The sequence below is a fragment of the Bos indicus x Bos taurus genome, chromosome 10 (assembly GCF_003369695.1).
Source record: "Bos indicus x Bos taurus breed Angus x Brahman F1 hybrid chromosome 10, Bos_hybrid_MaternalHap_v2.0, whole genome shotgun sequence".
Taxonomy (NCBI): Eukaryota; Metazoa; Chordata; class Mammalia; order Artiodactyla; family Bovidae; genus Bos; species Bos indicus x Bos taurus.
Genome location: NC_040085.1, coordinates 70,683,928 through 70,700,845, shown reverse-complemented (window position 1 = coordinate 70,700,845; position 16,918 = coordinate 70,683,928). Strand labels below are relative to the sequence as shown.

General features: G+C 55.4%; 2 protein-coding genes across 8 annotated transcripts in view; one reads left to right on the top strand and one right to left on the bottom strand.

Annotated features, from left to right (window-relative positions):
- Positions 1 to 5,736, top strand: part of SPTB (spectrin beta, erythrocytic) — a 130,919-nt gene extending 125,183 nt beyond the window's left edge. For both annotated transcript variants that reach the window (XM_027554327.1, XM_027554325.1), the window contains exons 34-36: positions 1,894 to 2,067; positions 2,322 to 2,364; positions 2,507 to 5,736. In XM_027554327.1, coding sequence (XP_027410128.1) covers positions 1,894 to 2,067; positions 2,322 to 2,364; positions 2,507 to 2,674 — 385 coding nt within the window. In that variant the 3' untranslated portion in view covers positions 2,675 to 5,736. The remainder of the gene's footprint in view (positions 1 to 1,893; positions 2,068 to 2,321; positions 2,365 to 2,506) is intronic.
- A 1,748-nt stretch (positions 5,737 to 7,484) lies between these two features.
- Positions 7,485 to 16,918, bottom strand: part of PLEKHG3 (pleckstrin homology and RhoGEF domain containing G3) — a 46,782-nt gene continuing 37,348 nt past the window's right edge. For 2 of the 6 annotated variants that reach the window (XM_027554329.1, XM_027554328.1), the window contains exons 13-18: positions 14,332 to 14,370; positions 13,919 to 13,938; positions 13,140 to 13,487; positions 12,564 to 12,677; positions 9,240 to 10,623; positions 7,485 to 8,828 (exon numbers count right to left, since the gene is read on the bottom strand). In XM_027554329.1, coding sequence (XP_027410130.1) covers positions 8,098 to 8,828; positions 9,240 to 10,623; positions 12,564 to 12,677; positions 13,140 to 13,487; positions 13,919 to 13,938; positions 14,332 to 14,370 — 2,636 coding nt within the window. In that variant the 3' untranslated portion in view covers positions 7,485 to 8,097. The remainder of the gene's footprint in view (positions 8,829 to 9,239; positions 10,624 to 12,563; positions 12,678 to 13,139; positions 13,488 to 13,918; positions 13,939 to 14,331; positions 14,371 to 16,918) is intronic. The other 4 variants (XM_027554331.1, XM_027554330.1, XM_027554333.1 and 1 more) reach the window with 2 other exon arrangements.

Genomic DNA, 16,918 nt, shown 5'->3' with positions numbered 1-16,918 from the left:
TTGTTCTCACCAAGCCTCCCATTTGAGTTGAGCATTGATTTGCGCAAATACGTTCCTTTCAAAAAGAGCTAGCACAGTATACCAGGCATTTATCATCAATAAAACAAAATACTCCTACCACCAAAACAAAACCCTGCTCTGTTCATGTTACAGTTCTGTGGTGAGACTCATGGGCTGTAGTGAGACTCAAACCCACTCCAGTATTCTTGCCTGGAGAATCCCATGAACAGAGGAGCCTGGTGGGCTATACAGTTCATGGGGTCACAAGGAGTGACACGACTGAATGAGCACAAGCGCGAGTGAAACTCAGATATGCTGGTGGCTAGGAACGTGCTTTGGAAAGTTCTTTACACTGTTGGTCTGACACTCAATAATTCTAGAAATATATCTCAAGGTAAGATCAGAGTTACAGGAAAGATTAAGGCATCAGGATGTGTTGTTGCTGTTGTTCTTTACAGTTGTGTCCGACTCTTTCTGTGACCCCATAGACTGGTATTTCCCAGGCGAGAATACTAGAGTGGGTTGCCATTTCCTTCTCTAGAGGATCTTCCCAACCCAGGGATTGAACCTGCATCTCTTTCATTGGCAGGCAGATTCTTCACCACTGAGCCATCAGTGGGAAGCCCCATAAGGATGTTTATCACATTGCTATTTCAATTGTGGATAAATTTTCCAGTATTAAAAGGTCCACCAATATAGGGATTATTTTTATTTGTGATAAAATACCATTAGATCAGATCTGATCAGTCGCTCAGTCGTGTCTGACTCTTTGCGACCCCATGAATCACAGCACGCCAGGCCTCCCTGTCCATCACCAACTCCCGGAGTTCACCCAGACTCATGTCCATCGAGTCAGTGATGCCATCCAGCCATCTCATCCTCTGTCGTCCCCTTCTCCTCCTGCCCCCAATCCCTCCCAGCATCAGAGTCTTTTCCAGTGAGTCAACTCTTCGCATGAGGTGGCCAAAGTACTGGAGTTTCAGCTTTAGCATCATTCCTTCCAAAGAAATCCCAGGGCTGATCTCCTTCAGAATGGACTGGTTGGATCTCTTTGCAGTCCAAGGGACTCTCAAGAGTCTTCTCCAACACCACAGTTCAAAAGCATCAATTCTTTGGCGTTCAGCCTTCACAGTCCAACTCTCACATCCATAAATGACCACAGGGAAAACCATAGCCTTGACTAGACGAACCTTTGTTGGCAAAGTAATGTCTTTGCTTTTGAATATGCTATCTAGGTTGGTCATAACTTTCCTTCCAAGATATCATATAGCTATTAAAATTATTTTCAAGAAACATTTGAGGATTCAAATATTTGAGGATGGGGAAATACTCATGACATAGTGTTAAACTTAAAAGTACAAAATAAAATTGAATATACAGTATAATCCAATTTTAGTTATATATGTGAATAGAAAATAAACCAGAAGGAAATACATAAAATGTTAACAATAGTAGACTTTGGTAGTAGAATTACATGCAGATGATTGGTTTTTTTTTTTTTGGCCATGCCACATGGCATGTGGGATCTTAGTTCCCCCACCAGGGATCGAACCTGCACCCCTTGCATTGGAAGTGCCAAGTTTTAACCACTGGGCTGCTAGGGAAATCCCACATGCAGATTATTTTTAATTGCAATTTTTTTAGCCGTAAAAGGTATTACTATGGATCATGGTAAAGTTGGTGTAGTTAAAAATGGTAAAGCTGTGGGAACTGATTATAGAGATGCTGTATCAGGACTGTGGCAACCCTCTCCAGTATTCTTGCCTGGACAAACCTGTGGGCAGAGGAGCCTGGCGGGCTACCATCCATGTGATTGCAAAGAATCAGACGCGACTGAGCAACTGAGCATGCAAGTGAGGACTGTAGGTGAGCTGCCTGTGTGTACCTTCACAGGTCCTGGAACAACCTGTACTGTGTGCTCAGGAATAGTGAGCTGGCCTTCTATAAGGATGCCAAGAATCTGGCCCTGGGGGTGCCCTACCACGGGGAGGAGCCCCTGGCCCTGAGACATGCCATCTGTGAGATTGCTGCCAACTACAAGAAGAAGAAGCATGTCTTCAAGCTGAGGTGAGGCCCTGCCTGTTCACCGCTCCTTCCCTAGTGGCTCGATCTGGCCTAAGTGGCCAATCCACTGTATGTGACCAGCTGCAGGCCTGAGGTGCCCCTCGGGGATTTTTCAAATAAGAGAGGCTGGTGGTCCTGATTTCCGCCTCTCTCAGAAAGCACTGTGCTGCCTGATAGGGTCCTGGTCATGGGAAAGCTCGGGGAGCTGGGGGGTCAGATCCGGAGGTGGCCACGGGGGAATCCCTTTGTCCTCCTAGGCTGAGCAACGGCAGCGAGTGGCTCTTCCACGGCAAGGATGAGGTAAGTGCAGGGCTGCCTGGCCCTGACCCCCGCCAAGGGGCAGTTGGGAGGGACCCGTGCCCCTTGGCCTCAAGGCTCCCTCAGAAGGGGTTGTCCTAGAGGCAGCCCGTCCTTTGGGGGTCCTGACCTTCCCGCCCTGCAGGAGGAGATGCTGTCCTGGCTGCAGGGCGTGAGCACGGCCATCAACGAGTCCCAGAGCATCCGCGTCAAGGCACAGAGCCTGCCCCTTCCCCCCATCACCGGCCCCGAGGCCAGCCTCGGCAAGAAGGACAAGGAGAAGAGATTCAGCTTCTTCCCCAAAAAGAAATAGCCTCTCGGGGGCCTGGCGAGTGAAGCCGGTGCGTCGTTGGGACGTGCGGGGACTAGTGCCTCCCTCCTCGGCCGGGCCTTCCTCCCACCCACTGCCCGGCCGCTGCCGCTGCCTGCCGCCTGCCTGCTCTGAGCTGCCGGCCGGCCGGCCGGGCGCGGGCCCAGCTGCACTGCGATCGCTGCCTTCGCCCGCCAGCCTGGCCCGGCCCGGCCCACGCCTGCCTCCGCGCCCGCCGCCCTGGGGCCCCGCACACAGCGAGCGTAGGCTCCAGGGACAGGCCCCCAGCTCCGCGGGCCCTCGGGGCTTCTGACTCTGGGGGCAGGAAACGATTTTTGAGGCCCACACCCTCCTCTCCCGACCCTCCTTACGGGGCCGAGGGGAGCCAGTCCCCACCCCCCTATTCCCACACAAGCTGGAGAAGAAGGCTTGATGGGGGTTCTTCAGATGCTGAAAAGCGAAAGTGAAGTCGCTCAGTTGTACCCGACTCTTAGTGACCGCATGGACCGAAGCCTTCTCCGTCCATGGGATTTTCCAGGCAAGGGTACCGGAGTGGGTTGCCATTTCCTTCTCCAATGGATCTTCCTGCCCCAGGGATCGAACCTGGGTCTCCCGCATTGCGGGCAGGCGCTTTACCCTCTGAGCCAGCAGGGAAGATTCCTGAGATGCTGCCCACTCCCAAAGCAAGTGTTGCTTGGGGTCCGTCCCACACAGTCATAGCCAGGGGAAGAAAAAAGGTTCCTGGGAAGGCCCAACCTGCCCGCTAGGGGCATGAGGAGGGAGTCTCTGGGCCAGGGGCCAGGGGCCGCTGCCTCCCCACCTCAGGAGTCACTGCAGCCCCTCCTCCCACAAAAAGAGGGGGTACTGTCCAAAATCGATAGGTCCTAAGTGCGAAGGGCCTCCCGCCGCCTCCAGCACCCCCTTGCTGCCACTGGGCCAGGCGGTGGTTGGACCCTAAGCTCTCAAGCTGGCCCTCTTTTTTAAAACTACAGCTAGAGTTTAGGGCTCAGGCCAGAAGGAGGCAGATAAGACTTCCACACTGCCCCAGGCGCCACCTCTCCACCCTGGGGTCTGCCGCACTCCCAGTAGCTGCTAGACCAGCAGTACCCCACTCAGACCCCCGGTCCCGGAGGGAGACAGGGCAGGTCCCCATACGAGATGGACACTGCAGCACCTGCATTAGAGCATCCCAAAGCCAAATACTCCATGAGTCCTGGCTGCAGCTGGCACCACCTGAGGGTGCTGGCTGAACCGACAGCAAAGTTCACGACCTGTCACCCTGAGGTGGCAGATGCAGCCACACCTGGGTATTACAACCCATGTAACAACCCCAGGAGAGCTGGGACAAATGTTGGGGCCGGAGCCATTAAGATGTGGCAAGTACCCTCACACAGGTCCTCCTGAAGGGCCTGGCCAGAGTCAAGGGGCTACATGGGTATCTACCCCCCAATCCCGGGTACAGCCAAAAGGGGCCCTGCAACCTCTCTCCCCAGGGATAACCGTCCCTATGCTGCCAAAGTCAGACATCTGGAGGGAACAGACCACTGGTTCCACAGTATTCTTTCCACCACCCTCTGAAAGCAATACAGCTCCAGCCCAGCAACTTAACTTGGGTTAGGTCCAAAAGTTGAGTTGCAGGCAGCAGACACTCCCCTGGGCAGAGCAGAAAGGACCCTGGGACCTGCAGTTGCTGTTTCCATCACCTTCCCCATGGGAAGGAGCCTTAGACACGCTGAGACGACCCCCCAGAACTGGGTGAAGCTAAGACAGAAACCACAGGCATAAGCATCTGGAGTTATTAGGCCCTCCCAGGAGCCCTTAGTGCTCGAGATCAATTACCACTATGTCAAGGGAAGGCAACTTCAGCGGACAAGAACCACAGGAGGGAAGTTCTCTGACGGGGCCTGACACATGGTCCCACCTTGGGAGCCAGGGTCTTCATGTGTCCTCTGTCCACCTATCCCTGTGGCCCTCTGTGCATCCACAGGGAACCTAATCTATACCACTCGCCAACCTCTCTACACATAGGGGAAACCAAGGCAGGAGGCAATGAGGTAGTGATGCTCACCTGGCAATAACAAAGGCCTCAAGCACACCTGAAGGCATGTCCTGCTCCAGGATAGCCTGTTCCTTGCTGAAGAGCAGGTGGTGGCAAGTCTCTATCAGCTGCCCCCATGGGCCAATCTGTGGGAGCCAAGACACTAGGGGCCACCCTCTGCCCTCCACATGTGCTTCTGAAGTGAGGAATTTCAGCAAGCAACTCCACAGTCCCAGGAATGAAGGGGCCTCAAGGAAAAGCTAGGATTTTGCCACCCCTGAGCCCCTGGACTGGGCAAGGGCAGCAACCAGCTGCATGTGACCCACCATCTACCACCAACTTCCCATGCACCCTTCTCCCACATCACACAGGCCCCAAGACCCTTGACCAACTGGAATGAAACTGCAGGCACCCAGCTTTGGGACTCTGAGCCACATGGGGGGGGGGGTTAAGCTCCTGGCACCCTGGCAAGTTTTTTTTTCCTCCTTTTATTTTCTACTTTGCAGTCTTTTAACAGTATCCCCAAACAGCTCCAGTCCACACCAGCATATCAGGCTTCCTCCCCAGGGCAGTTTAGAGGAAGCTCCTTCTGGGCATGGTCAGGTGGTCCTCCCACCCTCTCTTCTTCCCCTTTGTCCCCCTGGCCTCAGTGGACTGTGGCTGAGGGAGGTCAGGAGGGTCCTCGGGAGGCTCGGCTTCCCTGCCACCCCACCCCTCCTTCCTGCCTATCGGAGGGCACGTAGAGTCCCCAAGGGTGGCCCTGGATCTCCTTCCTCCCCTCAGTGGGAGGGGGCAGAGATCCAGAAGACCCCATGGCTCGGTCCCTTGGACAAGCAAGCTCAGGGAGGATGCAACGGAGGAGGCGGCGGCAGACGACTGCAACCCTGTTGGGCACAGACCTTGCAATCTGGGGCTGGCCCTGGGGCCGACCGGGTCTTGTCCTCCACCTGCTCAAATGTGCTTCCACGAACCAGAGGAAACCCATTTACTAGTTTTTCTAATAAATCAATAATGCTCCATAATTCTATTTGGCCTATATCCCTTTGAACTGGACCAAAGAGGGCTGGTTGAGTAAGCAAGGTGGGATCTGTGAACCCAGGACCACCATGGAGACAGAGGTACAGCCAGGCCATTGACTTGTCCCTGGAGTCTCATAGAAACAACTCCTGCCAGGACCCAAGTCCTGTGCTTCACTTGTGACCCTGAGAAAACACTTATTCATGCATTCAGCCATCTTGTGGGCCTGCTACAGGCCTTTCTGCATGGAGCACGGGACAGAGATCTGAGTATCAGAACCCACACGCCTGGGGTTCATTTCCAGGGTGAGTGTGCTTTAAGTCCCTTCAGTCATGTCTGACTTTTTGCGACCCTATGGACTATAGCCTGCCAGGCTCCTGTCCATGGGATTCTCCAGGCAAGAATACTGAAGTGGGTTGCCATGTCCTCCTCCAGGGGATCTTCCCGACCCAGGGATCAAACTTGCATCTCTTCTGTCTCCTGTATTAACAGGCGGGTTCTTTACCTCTTGCGCCACCTGGGAAGACCATCATCTCTGGAGAGGCAGTTTCAATTGGTCTGGGTGAATGAAACCTAGGCATTGGCATTTTCCAAAAAGTTCCCTCTCCAGTGATTCTAATGGGCAGCCAATAAGAAACACTGAGCTGGTTCAGGGTTCCCACATAACAACCTAGAGGGCTGTGTATGGATCTGCTGGGGAAAGTGTTCATTACTACCACCTCCCCCAAGCCTTACCCCTTGAAGAGTCTGAGTCAGAGTTTGAGAAGCAACAACTCATCCATCCCCTTCAATTTATAGAGGGAAAACCAAGAGTTTAGGTGACCCAGCCAGTTAAGTGCAGGGCTGGGTCTCCTAACTCTCACTCCAGTGTGTGACTTCTCATTATAATCTGACTTGCCTGGTAGGAACCAGCACGCTCCTCGGCAACTGCGCAAGTGGCCACACACCATTCCAGGCAGCTGGTAGAACGTGGGCCAGACCGGCTCGGCTTCTGCCCAGGGAAGGCCTCCTCTTGCCTCTGATACTTGACCTCATTAGACTCAGCAGACTCATCTTTAGGCTGAGTCTATCCTCCTAGGTCAGAAGACCTGCAAGACAGCTCTCCCACCTGGCCCTACAGACCCAGTCCTCCCAGGCAGACAGGGTGAAACAAGGCTGGTCCACCAAGGGAAAGGGGCAGAACACCCAGTTAGAAATAGGGAGGCATTCTTACCCGTTGGGAATCAAAGACACTTTTGCAAATGAGATGAAAAATGAGGCTCCATCTCAGAAAACACACACTTGTACCCCTCACCTGACACTGCAAGCCACCTAAGATATTCCTAGGCCCTAAGTTTAGAATCCTCACCCCCCAGGATGCCTCTTGGGAACCTGAGAGGGAGAGAATAAAAGGCACCAGTCATGGAAACATCTGTCTGTTAGAAAAACATCCCACCCTCCACCTCACCCCTTTCAATCCAACTTTGGCTCTTGGGGAAAAGAGCTAAAGGCCGGCACGGTCACCACTAGACAGGACGCCAGGCTGTGGGTAGACAGAAGCCCGTGGGAGTAGAAATAACAGAGAACAAGCCCCCTCCTGCACATTATGCTGCCCCAGCCTCCTCTACCAGGACCTGGGCCTTGTGGTTTGAGAGCATGGCTGCATACTAAGTACACGTGGAAGCAAAAAGCCCAAGTCCCACCTTCCCCTAAGACAGCCCTGGGCACAATCGACCCTTCCCAACCCAGCCAGACCCCAGGAAGGAGACCACACACAGGTTGGTTGGTCAGCAGTGGTTATTACACCATTGGCAAATAATGAAATGTGTACATTAGCAACAACCACAGGGCCAGCAAGACAACCCACAAAAGTACCTGAATAGAGGCCACGAGACTTTTCCTGGGAGGGGAGAAGCAACACACACACACACACACACGCATACACGCACGTGTGCACGAGAACACTAACATACCACAGAATGGGAAGCAATAAATTATGGGCCTCGTGCCTGCCTGGATCCTAAGAAAAGGCACGGTTAAAGAGCAAAGCCTCCCCAGGCCAGCTTCCTGTGTGTCCCCTGGGTGGGCCCTGGGTCTGGCAGTGGCCAGGCAACGCTGGAGGCCTGAGCAGGGCTTGCTCTCCCTGGGAACAGATGAGCTTAAATATCTGGTGTCTTATCAGAACTATATACAAGAAAAGTGGCCACCCTGGCCTCACAGGGGAAAGGGGCTCATATGGGCCTGTGTCAAGTCGCCGGCAAGTCCCGGTCCATGGCAGGTGCTCTCCCAGGGGCGGCCTTTCTGAGGGCAGGGGAAGGGGGTCAAGTGAGGAAGGTGAGCCCAGCTGCGAGCATGAGGATGCCGTGGTTCCTCCCTCCCCCAGGACTCAGAGTCAACCTGTGGAGTTCAAGGCCTGGAATTTCTCCCTCAGGTCCCGCACTCTGCCCTGCTGGCTTCGGTCCGCTGGGTCCCTGGGACCCTCTTCCTTAGGCCGATACTCCGCAGACTCCTGCAACTCCTGGTCCTTCCCCATCTGGGCAGCTGCAGAGCCCAGTCCCTGCCCGCTGGCCGCCTCCAGCCCTGCGGCAGGGCCAGGCAGGGGCCCCTTCTCCATGACAATCATCCGCCGGTTGTCCTCCAGCATGAGGTCTGCGGTGACATGCAGGGCCTCCCCTCTGTCGGGCTCACTTGGGGGCGACTCCCCCAGAGGCTGGGGCTGGGCCGCCTCTGGGCTCACCGGGGCCCGCCTAGCCTTGAGGCTGCCGCAACGGCCCAACCTGCCGGAGGGAGCCAGCTGTGGCTCCCTCATGTTCTCCGGCAGCGAGCGGCTCCGGTTGACTGGCACTTTGCTGGGCCAGCCGCCCTTGGTCTGGAGCACCTCGTCCAGGGAGGCGTACTTGGAGCAGAGCTCTCGGACGTCAGGCCAGTTGAAGGTCTCAGTGTCAAAGGGGCTTCGAGGGCCATGCCAGGCTCCCGGTGGGGTGGTCCTTGGGCTGGTGGCCGAGGAGCTGAAGGAGACACGCTGTGGCGACATCTCCCTGGAAGAGCCAGGCCTGGGCAGTCTGCGCTCCTGGACCGCGGACTGCTTGTGGTTGGAGAGAGGTGGCCCCAGCTTGCTCACACCTGTGGGAAGAGAGCAAGCCGCCTGAATCCCAGAGCAAGAGGACGTGAGGGCTCTCTGAACTGGCTACAGCAGCTCCCCTTCTGGGCAAGGGTGGTTGCTGGGGTTTGGGGTGTGATGAGAGAGAAATCCCTTTTACCATCTGCAGCCCCGTATCAAAGGGAAAATGAGAAGAAAGAAGAAAAGGCGGGGAAGAGGAGTCAGGAATCAAAAGGAGGAGACAACTCTCTCTTTTTTGCTCTCCTGGAAAAGAGACCCTGTGCCCTTGGGCTTTAAAGCAGCTCCAGGGCTCACCTCAGCCCTCTTTCTGGTATAGGTTCTGTAGGGGGTCACTTCCCCAGAAGCCAACTGGCTCCTAAAAGGTGCTCCTGACTCAGGCTTGCGGGAAAGGCCCCCTCCCCACCCCGTCGTACCTGTGCCGCCGGATGGTGCGCCAACCTCCTCCTGCACCATGGGGACGGTGGAAGCCACCTTCTCCCAGTGCAGCGGAGGCCTGGCTGTCACTGATCTGCTCTTGATCCGGAGACTGTACTGGCGAGCCAGCTGGTAGACCTTGTTCTTGACTCGCTCGCTCACGTGGCTATCCATCACGTGGGAGAGCTGCAGGATGTGGGGGTGCAGCGGGGTCACCAGCTTCCCCTGGGCATCACTGCTCAGTTCCCTCACCAGCTCCTTCAGCTCCCGGGCCAGGTGGGTGGGGCTGCGGGGCTCGGTGGGGGAGGCGCTATCTGGGGAGGCAGCCGCTGACTCCTCAGTGATGGCTGCCAGCTCATGCTCCTCCAGGATAAACAGGGGCTCGTGCAGGTCAAAGCCGTTGGCCTGGCCTTGGCCCGGCCCCTTCGGAGGGCTCCCCTTGGGAGCCTCCATTCCCTCCCAGATCTTTACCATTTCCGAGGATGGGCGGAACTCAGCATCTGTGATAGGAGCTGGGTCCCCAGCGCCAGCCTGGCCTGGTCCTGGGCAGTCAAAGAGGGCCACCCGTGAGCCCACCTGTCTCTTGCGCCCCAGTGGAGCCTGTGGCTCCGGGTCTGGCTTGCGAAGGCTGTTTATTCTGGAGACCGAGTTTCTCACAAGCCCTTTGGGGATGAAGGAGAGGCTCTCCCGGCGCCGGACACTAAAGCCTGCATCTTGGTGCTCTGCATTTTCGTAGTACCTCTTGATTCTGTCCAGCAACTGCCGGTCTTGAGAGGAAAGCTTCGATTCCTTTGGGCAAGAAGACCTGTCTGGCTCCGCTGGGCAGCCTGGGCCCGGGGCCTCTGTCCCATTGACAGAAGGTTCGCTCTCTGCGGCCATCCCAATGCTGAGGTCCACTTCTGGAAGGAGCTGAGAGCCCAGGGAGTCTGTGGTGCCACCACGTGGGGCTGGGCCCTTCTCACCATCGTCTAGGCTGACCATACTGCTGCTCCGGCTGGTCAGCCTTGGGGTCCCGAAGCCACTGGACTTGCCGTCCTCCAGGGCCAGGCTGCTCCGCCGAGAGACGCTGCTGACGAACAGCTCGGCAATGACGCTGGCCTGGTCCAGCACAGAGGGAGGCAGGAGGCTCTCAGGCTCCTGGGAGGCCCCCACCTCCTCCTCGTCGTCCTCGCTGCTCAGGGCCTTCGGGTCCTCGGTGCTCTCGGCCACCATGAACTCTGCCATGTCATCGGGGGGCTCCAGCCCCAGCAGCAGCTGGTGGGGGTCAAGTTGCATTTCGAGGACCTCCGGGGCCTCTGTGTCTGAGGGTATCTCTTCGGCGCTAGGACCTTCCACGGAAGCAAACACCTCCTGCTCGGTCCCAGACTCGGTGTCTGGCTCAACCTAGGATAGCACAAAGGGCTCGCATGAGACAAAACCCCCCCTCAGGGGACCTGTGGAATGTGTGGACAGTGTGGCCTGCTCAGTGCCTAGTGGGAAGGGGCTGCAGTTTAAGAAGCAGGCAATCAGATGGAACAGCACTCAAAAGTGCGGCAGCAAGGAGAGGATGGCCCTCAGTCACCCTGAAGCTGGGGTGCTGGGCCCATGTCCTCAAAGCCAAGGAAAATTCTAGGAATACAGAGTGGTAGCACCTCTCAGTGGTAGTCTCCCCGAGTGGTACAGGGACAGGGTGAGAACATGCAATACTGAATCAGATCCACAGCCCTAGGACGCCCCTTCCTCAAGCCCTAGTAGTGGGGAGTCTGTTCTGGGTTGAAACTTGGGCCTGAATGACTCCCATGAAGGGCCAGGGTCTCCTGTGTGGGTCAAGATCCAGAGGGCAATAGGACCATGTGCTGAAATCCCATCAGAGGATGAAGATGGAGATGCAGTTCCTACTAGGCAGCCTCCACCTTTGTGCCTGACTCTGCCTTTGCCCAGCAGATGGCAAAGGAGGAAGCAAGGTCGGCAACTCCCTTCTGACCACATCACAGGTCATTTGAATCGTAAAATCAGCCAGTATAGGCGGCTTTCCAGAAGATTCATTAGGGAGAAGACAAGACAGCACTCTAAAATCTGAGGAACCAGAGCTGATTCCAACCGTTCTAGTCTAGCATCTGCACAGCGGGACCCAGGAGCGAGGCCCTGGGTTGGACACTGTCCAACACAATGACTGCCAGCCACTCGTGACTCCCGAGCATCTGAAATGCGGCTAGTCCACGCTGCAAAAACTTCACACCGAAAAGTACAAAGTACCTCATGAGTAGCTTTGATACCATGTGTTGAAATGATAATAGTCTGGATATACTGGTTAAATAATCCTTTACTGAGACTGCTAGAATATTCAAAATTACACGAGGCTCACATTCTATTATCATCAACCAGCACTACTCTAAACCCTTTTCCAGTGTCACACAGGCTATAAGTCTTGTCCTGGCTGTGAGGATCACCTTGGGAGTCTAGATTTCTTGAAATTTTCCTTGTATCTCTGGGAAAGCAAAGGATTCTGTTGCATATAACCCACAGATAGCGATGGGCTGGTGGTGGGGGTGGGGAGGAAAGAGTGCAGGCTTCTGGGTCACAGACCCAAGTCTAACCTGAGCTCTGCCCCTTAGAAGCTGTGCAATGTCAGGCACGTCACCTAACCTCTCTGAGTCTCATTCTCCCTGGTAGAGCTGGTTCAGAAAACAGAAGGAAGAAACAGAACACCAGGCATATAGAAGGTGTCCAGTAGATATCAACACCTTATTCCTTTGCCAGGTGGGACAGGCATGATTTAAATGTCTGGCATGCTGGCAGGGCAGGGCCTTATGCTCTATGCAAGGAGGCCTGGACAAGAGGACCTCAACTCTGGTCACTTCCAATAACTGTGTCCCTTGGCAAGAGACTGCATCTGCCCAAAGGAAGGGGTGCTGCTGCCACTTAGTAGCTTCAGTCGTTCCCGACTCTGCGACCCTGTGGGCTGCAGCCTGCCAGGCTCCTCTGTCCATGGGATTCTCCAGGCAAGAGTAGGTTGCCATGCCCTTTCCTCCAGGGGATCTTCCTGATCCAAGAATCGAACCTGGATCTCCTGAACTGCAGGCAGGTTCTTTACCATGGAGCCACCAAGGAAGCCCCAGAGGGAGGGGTACTGTTTTCTAATTCAGAGTAAGAAGCTGTCTGTCACCAAGCCACATGCCCATAGGCCAGACAGGTTTCCTGAAGGCATGAGAGTCCTGGGAAGCAAGATTCCCTGTCCCCATGGGCCTAACAGGAGAGCCATGTCTGAAAGCCCCGCCTACAAAGCTGGAGATCTGAGCTCAGGAGGGTATGCACAATCCCTATTCCACCTGCTGGCCACTCACCTCTGGCAGGGAAGTCACAGACTCAAAGTTCAGGCACTTTTCCTCAGGAGTTGGAGACAGGCTCCTGGTCCTCCCGCAGCTCTTGGGTTCTTCAGACTCCCTGCGTTCCTTCCCCTGCAGCAAGCAGAGGGCAGTCATCAGCTTCCAGAACAATAGGGAGCTGGTCCCTTCTGCATCCCAACCCTGACAGCACCTCTTGAGCCCCAAGGGGGTTGGGCTACACTGAGATCCAGCGTTGGACCTGCGCCATCCAGAGTCGGCCTGAACTGCCAAGTCTGGGAGACTCAGAAATCCCCACCAGGCATGCATCCCCAGTGTGCTGACCTCCCCGCCACCCCCCAGCCTGCCCCATTAATCATGCCCACTGAGTAGCATGCTGGTTAGCTCCAGTACTGGAACAATGAATGCCAGGGGCTCACCAGGGCGTGACAGCGAGCCAGGGGTTAAGAAACGCCATTGGCAGGAATGAAGGAACAAGGACGGAGGGGTGAGGACAGCAGGGAAGGGGACTCACAGATGGGCATGCACATGCCAGGAAGCATGCAAGGAGGAGGGGAGATCAAAGAGACACCTCACCATAGCGCCCCGGGAGAAAAGTAAAGCGTTGGCCCGATAGTGCCAGCAGTGGAGGGCGGCCAGCAGGGAGCTGGCAAAGTCGGCTACCTGCTCCGCCACTGCCAGGCTCTCCTCCTCCTCCTCCTCCTCCTCCTCCTCCTCCGAGCCTGAGGGCTCTGGCCTGGCCCCCTTCTCGCTGCCTTTGTGCCCAGCCAGGTCCTCCAGAGAGACCTGAAAGGCCTGCTCCTCCTCCTCCTCCTCCATCACCTCCTCCTTCTCTTCCTGGGCAGCCCCTTCGGCCTCCAACTGCAGGCCCCGAGCACAGGGGGGCTGTCCAAAGTCCAGGAGCGTGCCAACACTGCCCGCGTGCTGTGCAGAGCACAAGGCCCCCTCGTGACCAGCCTCTGGGCAACCCCCCTCCTCCTGCAGCTGCTGGGGCTGGGGAGGCTTCGCATCTATAGACACCCAACCTCTGGGCTCCTGAGTGGTGCGGGGGACTCTAGAGGTGGGAAGCTGGGCCTGGGGCCTGGGCAGGAACTCAGGACCCAGACAGGCCCGCCTGCCCCAGGGAGAGAGAGCAATATGAGAGGATCCAGGCTTGGGCCAGCCACTGGCAGGCTGCCACCCCAGGAAAAAGGTACAGAAGGGTACTCTGGGCTTATTCATCTCCAGGACCCTCAAGACAGAGCCTGGTGCCCAGTAGGTGCTTGACAGGTGTCTGCTGAGTAAGTGACGATGATGAGGGCTGAGCCGGGCAGTTCCCCCCAACCTGTCCACAGTCCCCTCGCCCCTGGCCTTACCTTCACTCTTGTGGCTCTGGCTGCTCCACCACCGCCAGATTCCGGCACACGGGCGAGGGGGGAGGGAGAGGGGAGATCAGTGAGCAGGAGAAAGAGCCCCCTTACACAGGCCCGAGGCCCAGGACCCCCTGGGAAAGCCCTCATCAGGGGCTCCTGCTCCCAGAATCTTCACAGGACTTCCAAAGGAATGACTGATGGCACAGGAGCCCGGGGTGGGGGTCACTCGCTCCTGCTATCAACCAAGGACAGGGAGACAGGGTGCGAGGCGTGTAGGGGGAGAGCCCCCCTTCCAGGGAGAAACAGAGGCCCCTCTTCACCGTCCATGTCGCCCCCACACTGCTGGTCGCCCACTCCTCCCGCTCACCCTCGCCCTAGGGCTCAAGGGGATAGCTGACCACCATTCCCTCACTCACCTTTCTCACTGAGTTGCCTGAACAGACGTCTGGTCGGCTCTGAGGAGGAGAGCAACGGGCAGAGTCAGTGCAGGCTGCAAACTGCCTGGCCTGGCCCAGGCCCCATACTCATAGCGCCACTGGCCCATCACCAGCTCAAAGTCCACTCCAGCAGGGCCCCTGTGGCCCCGGGGCATGACAAAGGCTGCCCTCACGCCCAGTCCACAGGGAGCCACTGCCCACCCCGGCTTGGGGTGCTCTGCTGTGACTGACAGCCCCCAGAACGAGGCCTGCCCACTAGCCCTGCTGGGGCCCTCAGTTCTGGTGCCACTGCCCCACACTGTCCTCTTGAGAATGATGAGCCTCTCTTGAGGGCCCTGGCCCCCACCTCAAGCCCCACCTCTCTGCACAGAGCACATCAGGGCCTTAGTGACACCCAAGCCCCTTCACAGAGCCCCCACAGGAAAGCAGAGGTTGCATCCAACTTGCTATGGCCTTTAAGGCCTGGCACCACGAAGCCCTGCTGCCCAGCTGGACAAGGGCTGCCCAGGCCCTAAGGACAGAATACACCCGTTAGGCCGATGGTGTCAGCACCTTATCCCCAGCCTTTCTGGGGACAGACCTGAGATAGAGAGGCCAGGATGAGAGGACAGGTCTAAGGAACCTCTCTACAGAGCCGTGCCCTTAGCCCCTACTGCCCTCGACCGCCTGGCATCAAGTGGCAGCCCCACTATAAACTGGGAGTCAGAAGGGAGCTCTCCTGAGGTGCCTCAGCTGTTCCTGGACAGGAAAGCGTATTGAAGAACTGTTTTTTCTAAATGCGCACAGGCACACACACCTACCTTCCACCTGCATGGAGGTAACCAGACACCTAGTCGTTTTTAAAGTGAGAAATACAAAAGGCTCTACTCTTTCAGTTTAAACTGTGTAATCAGGAATATGTAACAAGAATATTTAAGATGATGACAACAGCACCTTATTTACCCAGAGAGTGTACTTATCTGCCCATCCCAACTCTCTGCACATATGAAGCAGAAATAGGCCTGGAGGCAGTCACAACAGATGACTGAGAACAAGTACTCACACTCTCCCACTGGCCCGGATCCTCCCTCTCATTGACGTCCTGACTGATGTTACACACATTTCTTACACATTCAATCGATTAATTTGTAACAGAAGAGGGAAGAAGGAAGGGCTACTACAGAAAAGCATGCGGACTAATAAGAAGGAACACTGTTCAGTGTAAAGGCGGAACTGCTTAACTGCTCTGTTGTGTCTGGCTCTTTGTGGCCTCATGGACTGTAGCCCGCCAGGCTCCTCCTCTGTCCATGAGTTTTTCCAGGCAAGAATACTGGAGCGGGTTGCCATTTCTTCCTCCAAGGGTTCTTCCCAACCAAGGGATCGATTGAACTCGTGTCTCCTGCTGCGTCTCCTGCATTGGCAAGTGAATTCTTTCCCTGATGGCTCAGTGGAAAGGAATCCATCTGCAATTCAGGAGACTCAGGCTCAATCCCTGTGTTGGGAAGATCCCCTGGAGGAAGAAATGGCAACCCGCTCCAACATTCTTCCCTGGGAAATCCCATGGATAGCCTATGGAGTTCACAAGAATCAGACATAACTTAGCAACTCAACAAAAACAACAAAACTAAAACACAAAAACAAAACCCAACTGTTCTAGTGTTTACAGGCTAAAACCTCAGCCTGGGGGAAACGTCAGCTCTGAAACGGCTCATTTCCCGAGTGCCTCGCTTGCTGCAGCTGATGTTATGACAGGTAGTACTGTTATTACCACTGCCGCCACTTACTAAATACCTCCACATATTGGAAGCTTCCAAGTCAAAGCTATGGCAAGTTAAGAGGTAATGTTAGAGGGATGAGAGAATTACAGAAGAAGGGACAGAGAAGCAACAGGGGCCAGAGACTTAGGAAGTAACACTCCCAATTTGAGGCTTTTAACACATGGCATCAAAGACCTTTTGCAACCATGCAAGTTTGCCTAAGGTCTGAGATCCAATAGGAACACCACCAGACAAAACACACAAGAGCTTTCCAGACACTGCTCAGCTTCATCCTCCAGAAAAACCGAAGGTTCTATGTCAATCCACACAGGTGTTCAGGGGACCTGTGGGTCTTGCCAATCAAACCCCACGCACTGTGGGGATCCCAGCCAGGAACCAGCTCCCATCACTACTTAGTCTTTCTCTTTAGGGGTCTCTGAAATGGTTCTCACCCCAATTCCCACCTCAGGTGGTAGTTTGGCAAGTGCCTGGCCAAAACCAGATCGATCCCTGGGCCTCAGACCGAATGAAGAGTGTGAAAATTGACACAGAAAACACACACACTCATCACTACAAGGGCAGAGAATAAAAGCAAGGTTTTCTCTTTTCAATAAATGGTTCATTTCAATACCTCCAAGTACACAGCAGCAAGCCCAGTCATGGAAGAAAACCCAGGAAAGGAGAACAGAACTCTTCCCTGAGACCCAAAGTAAATATTTCCTGTCTGGATCTGGTGCCACTTGAAATCCAACTCATTTTCCCCACGTCCTGCCTCTGCTCTGTTCCATAACTGGGCTGTGGACCATCCATGACGTCCGAGCATTACTCTG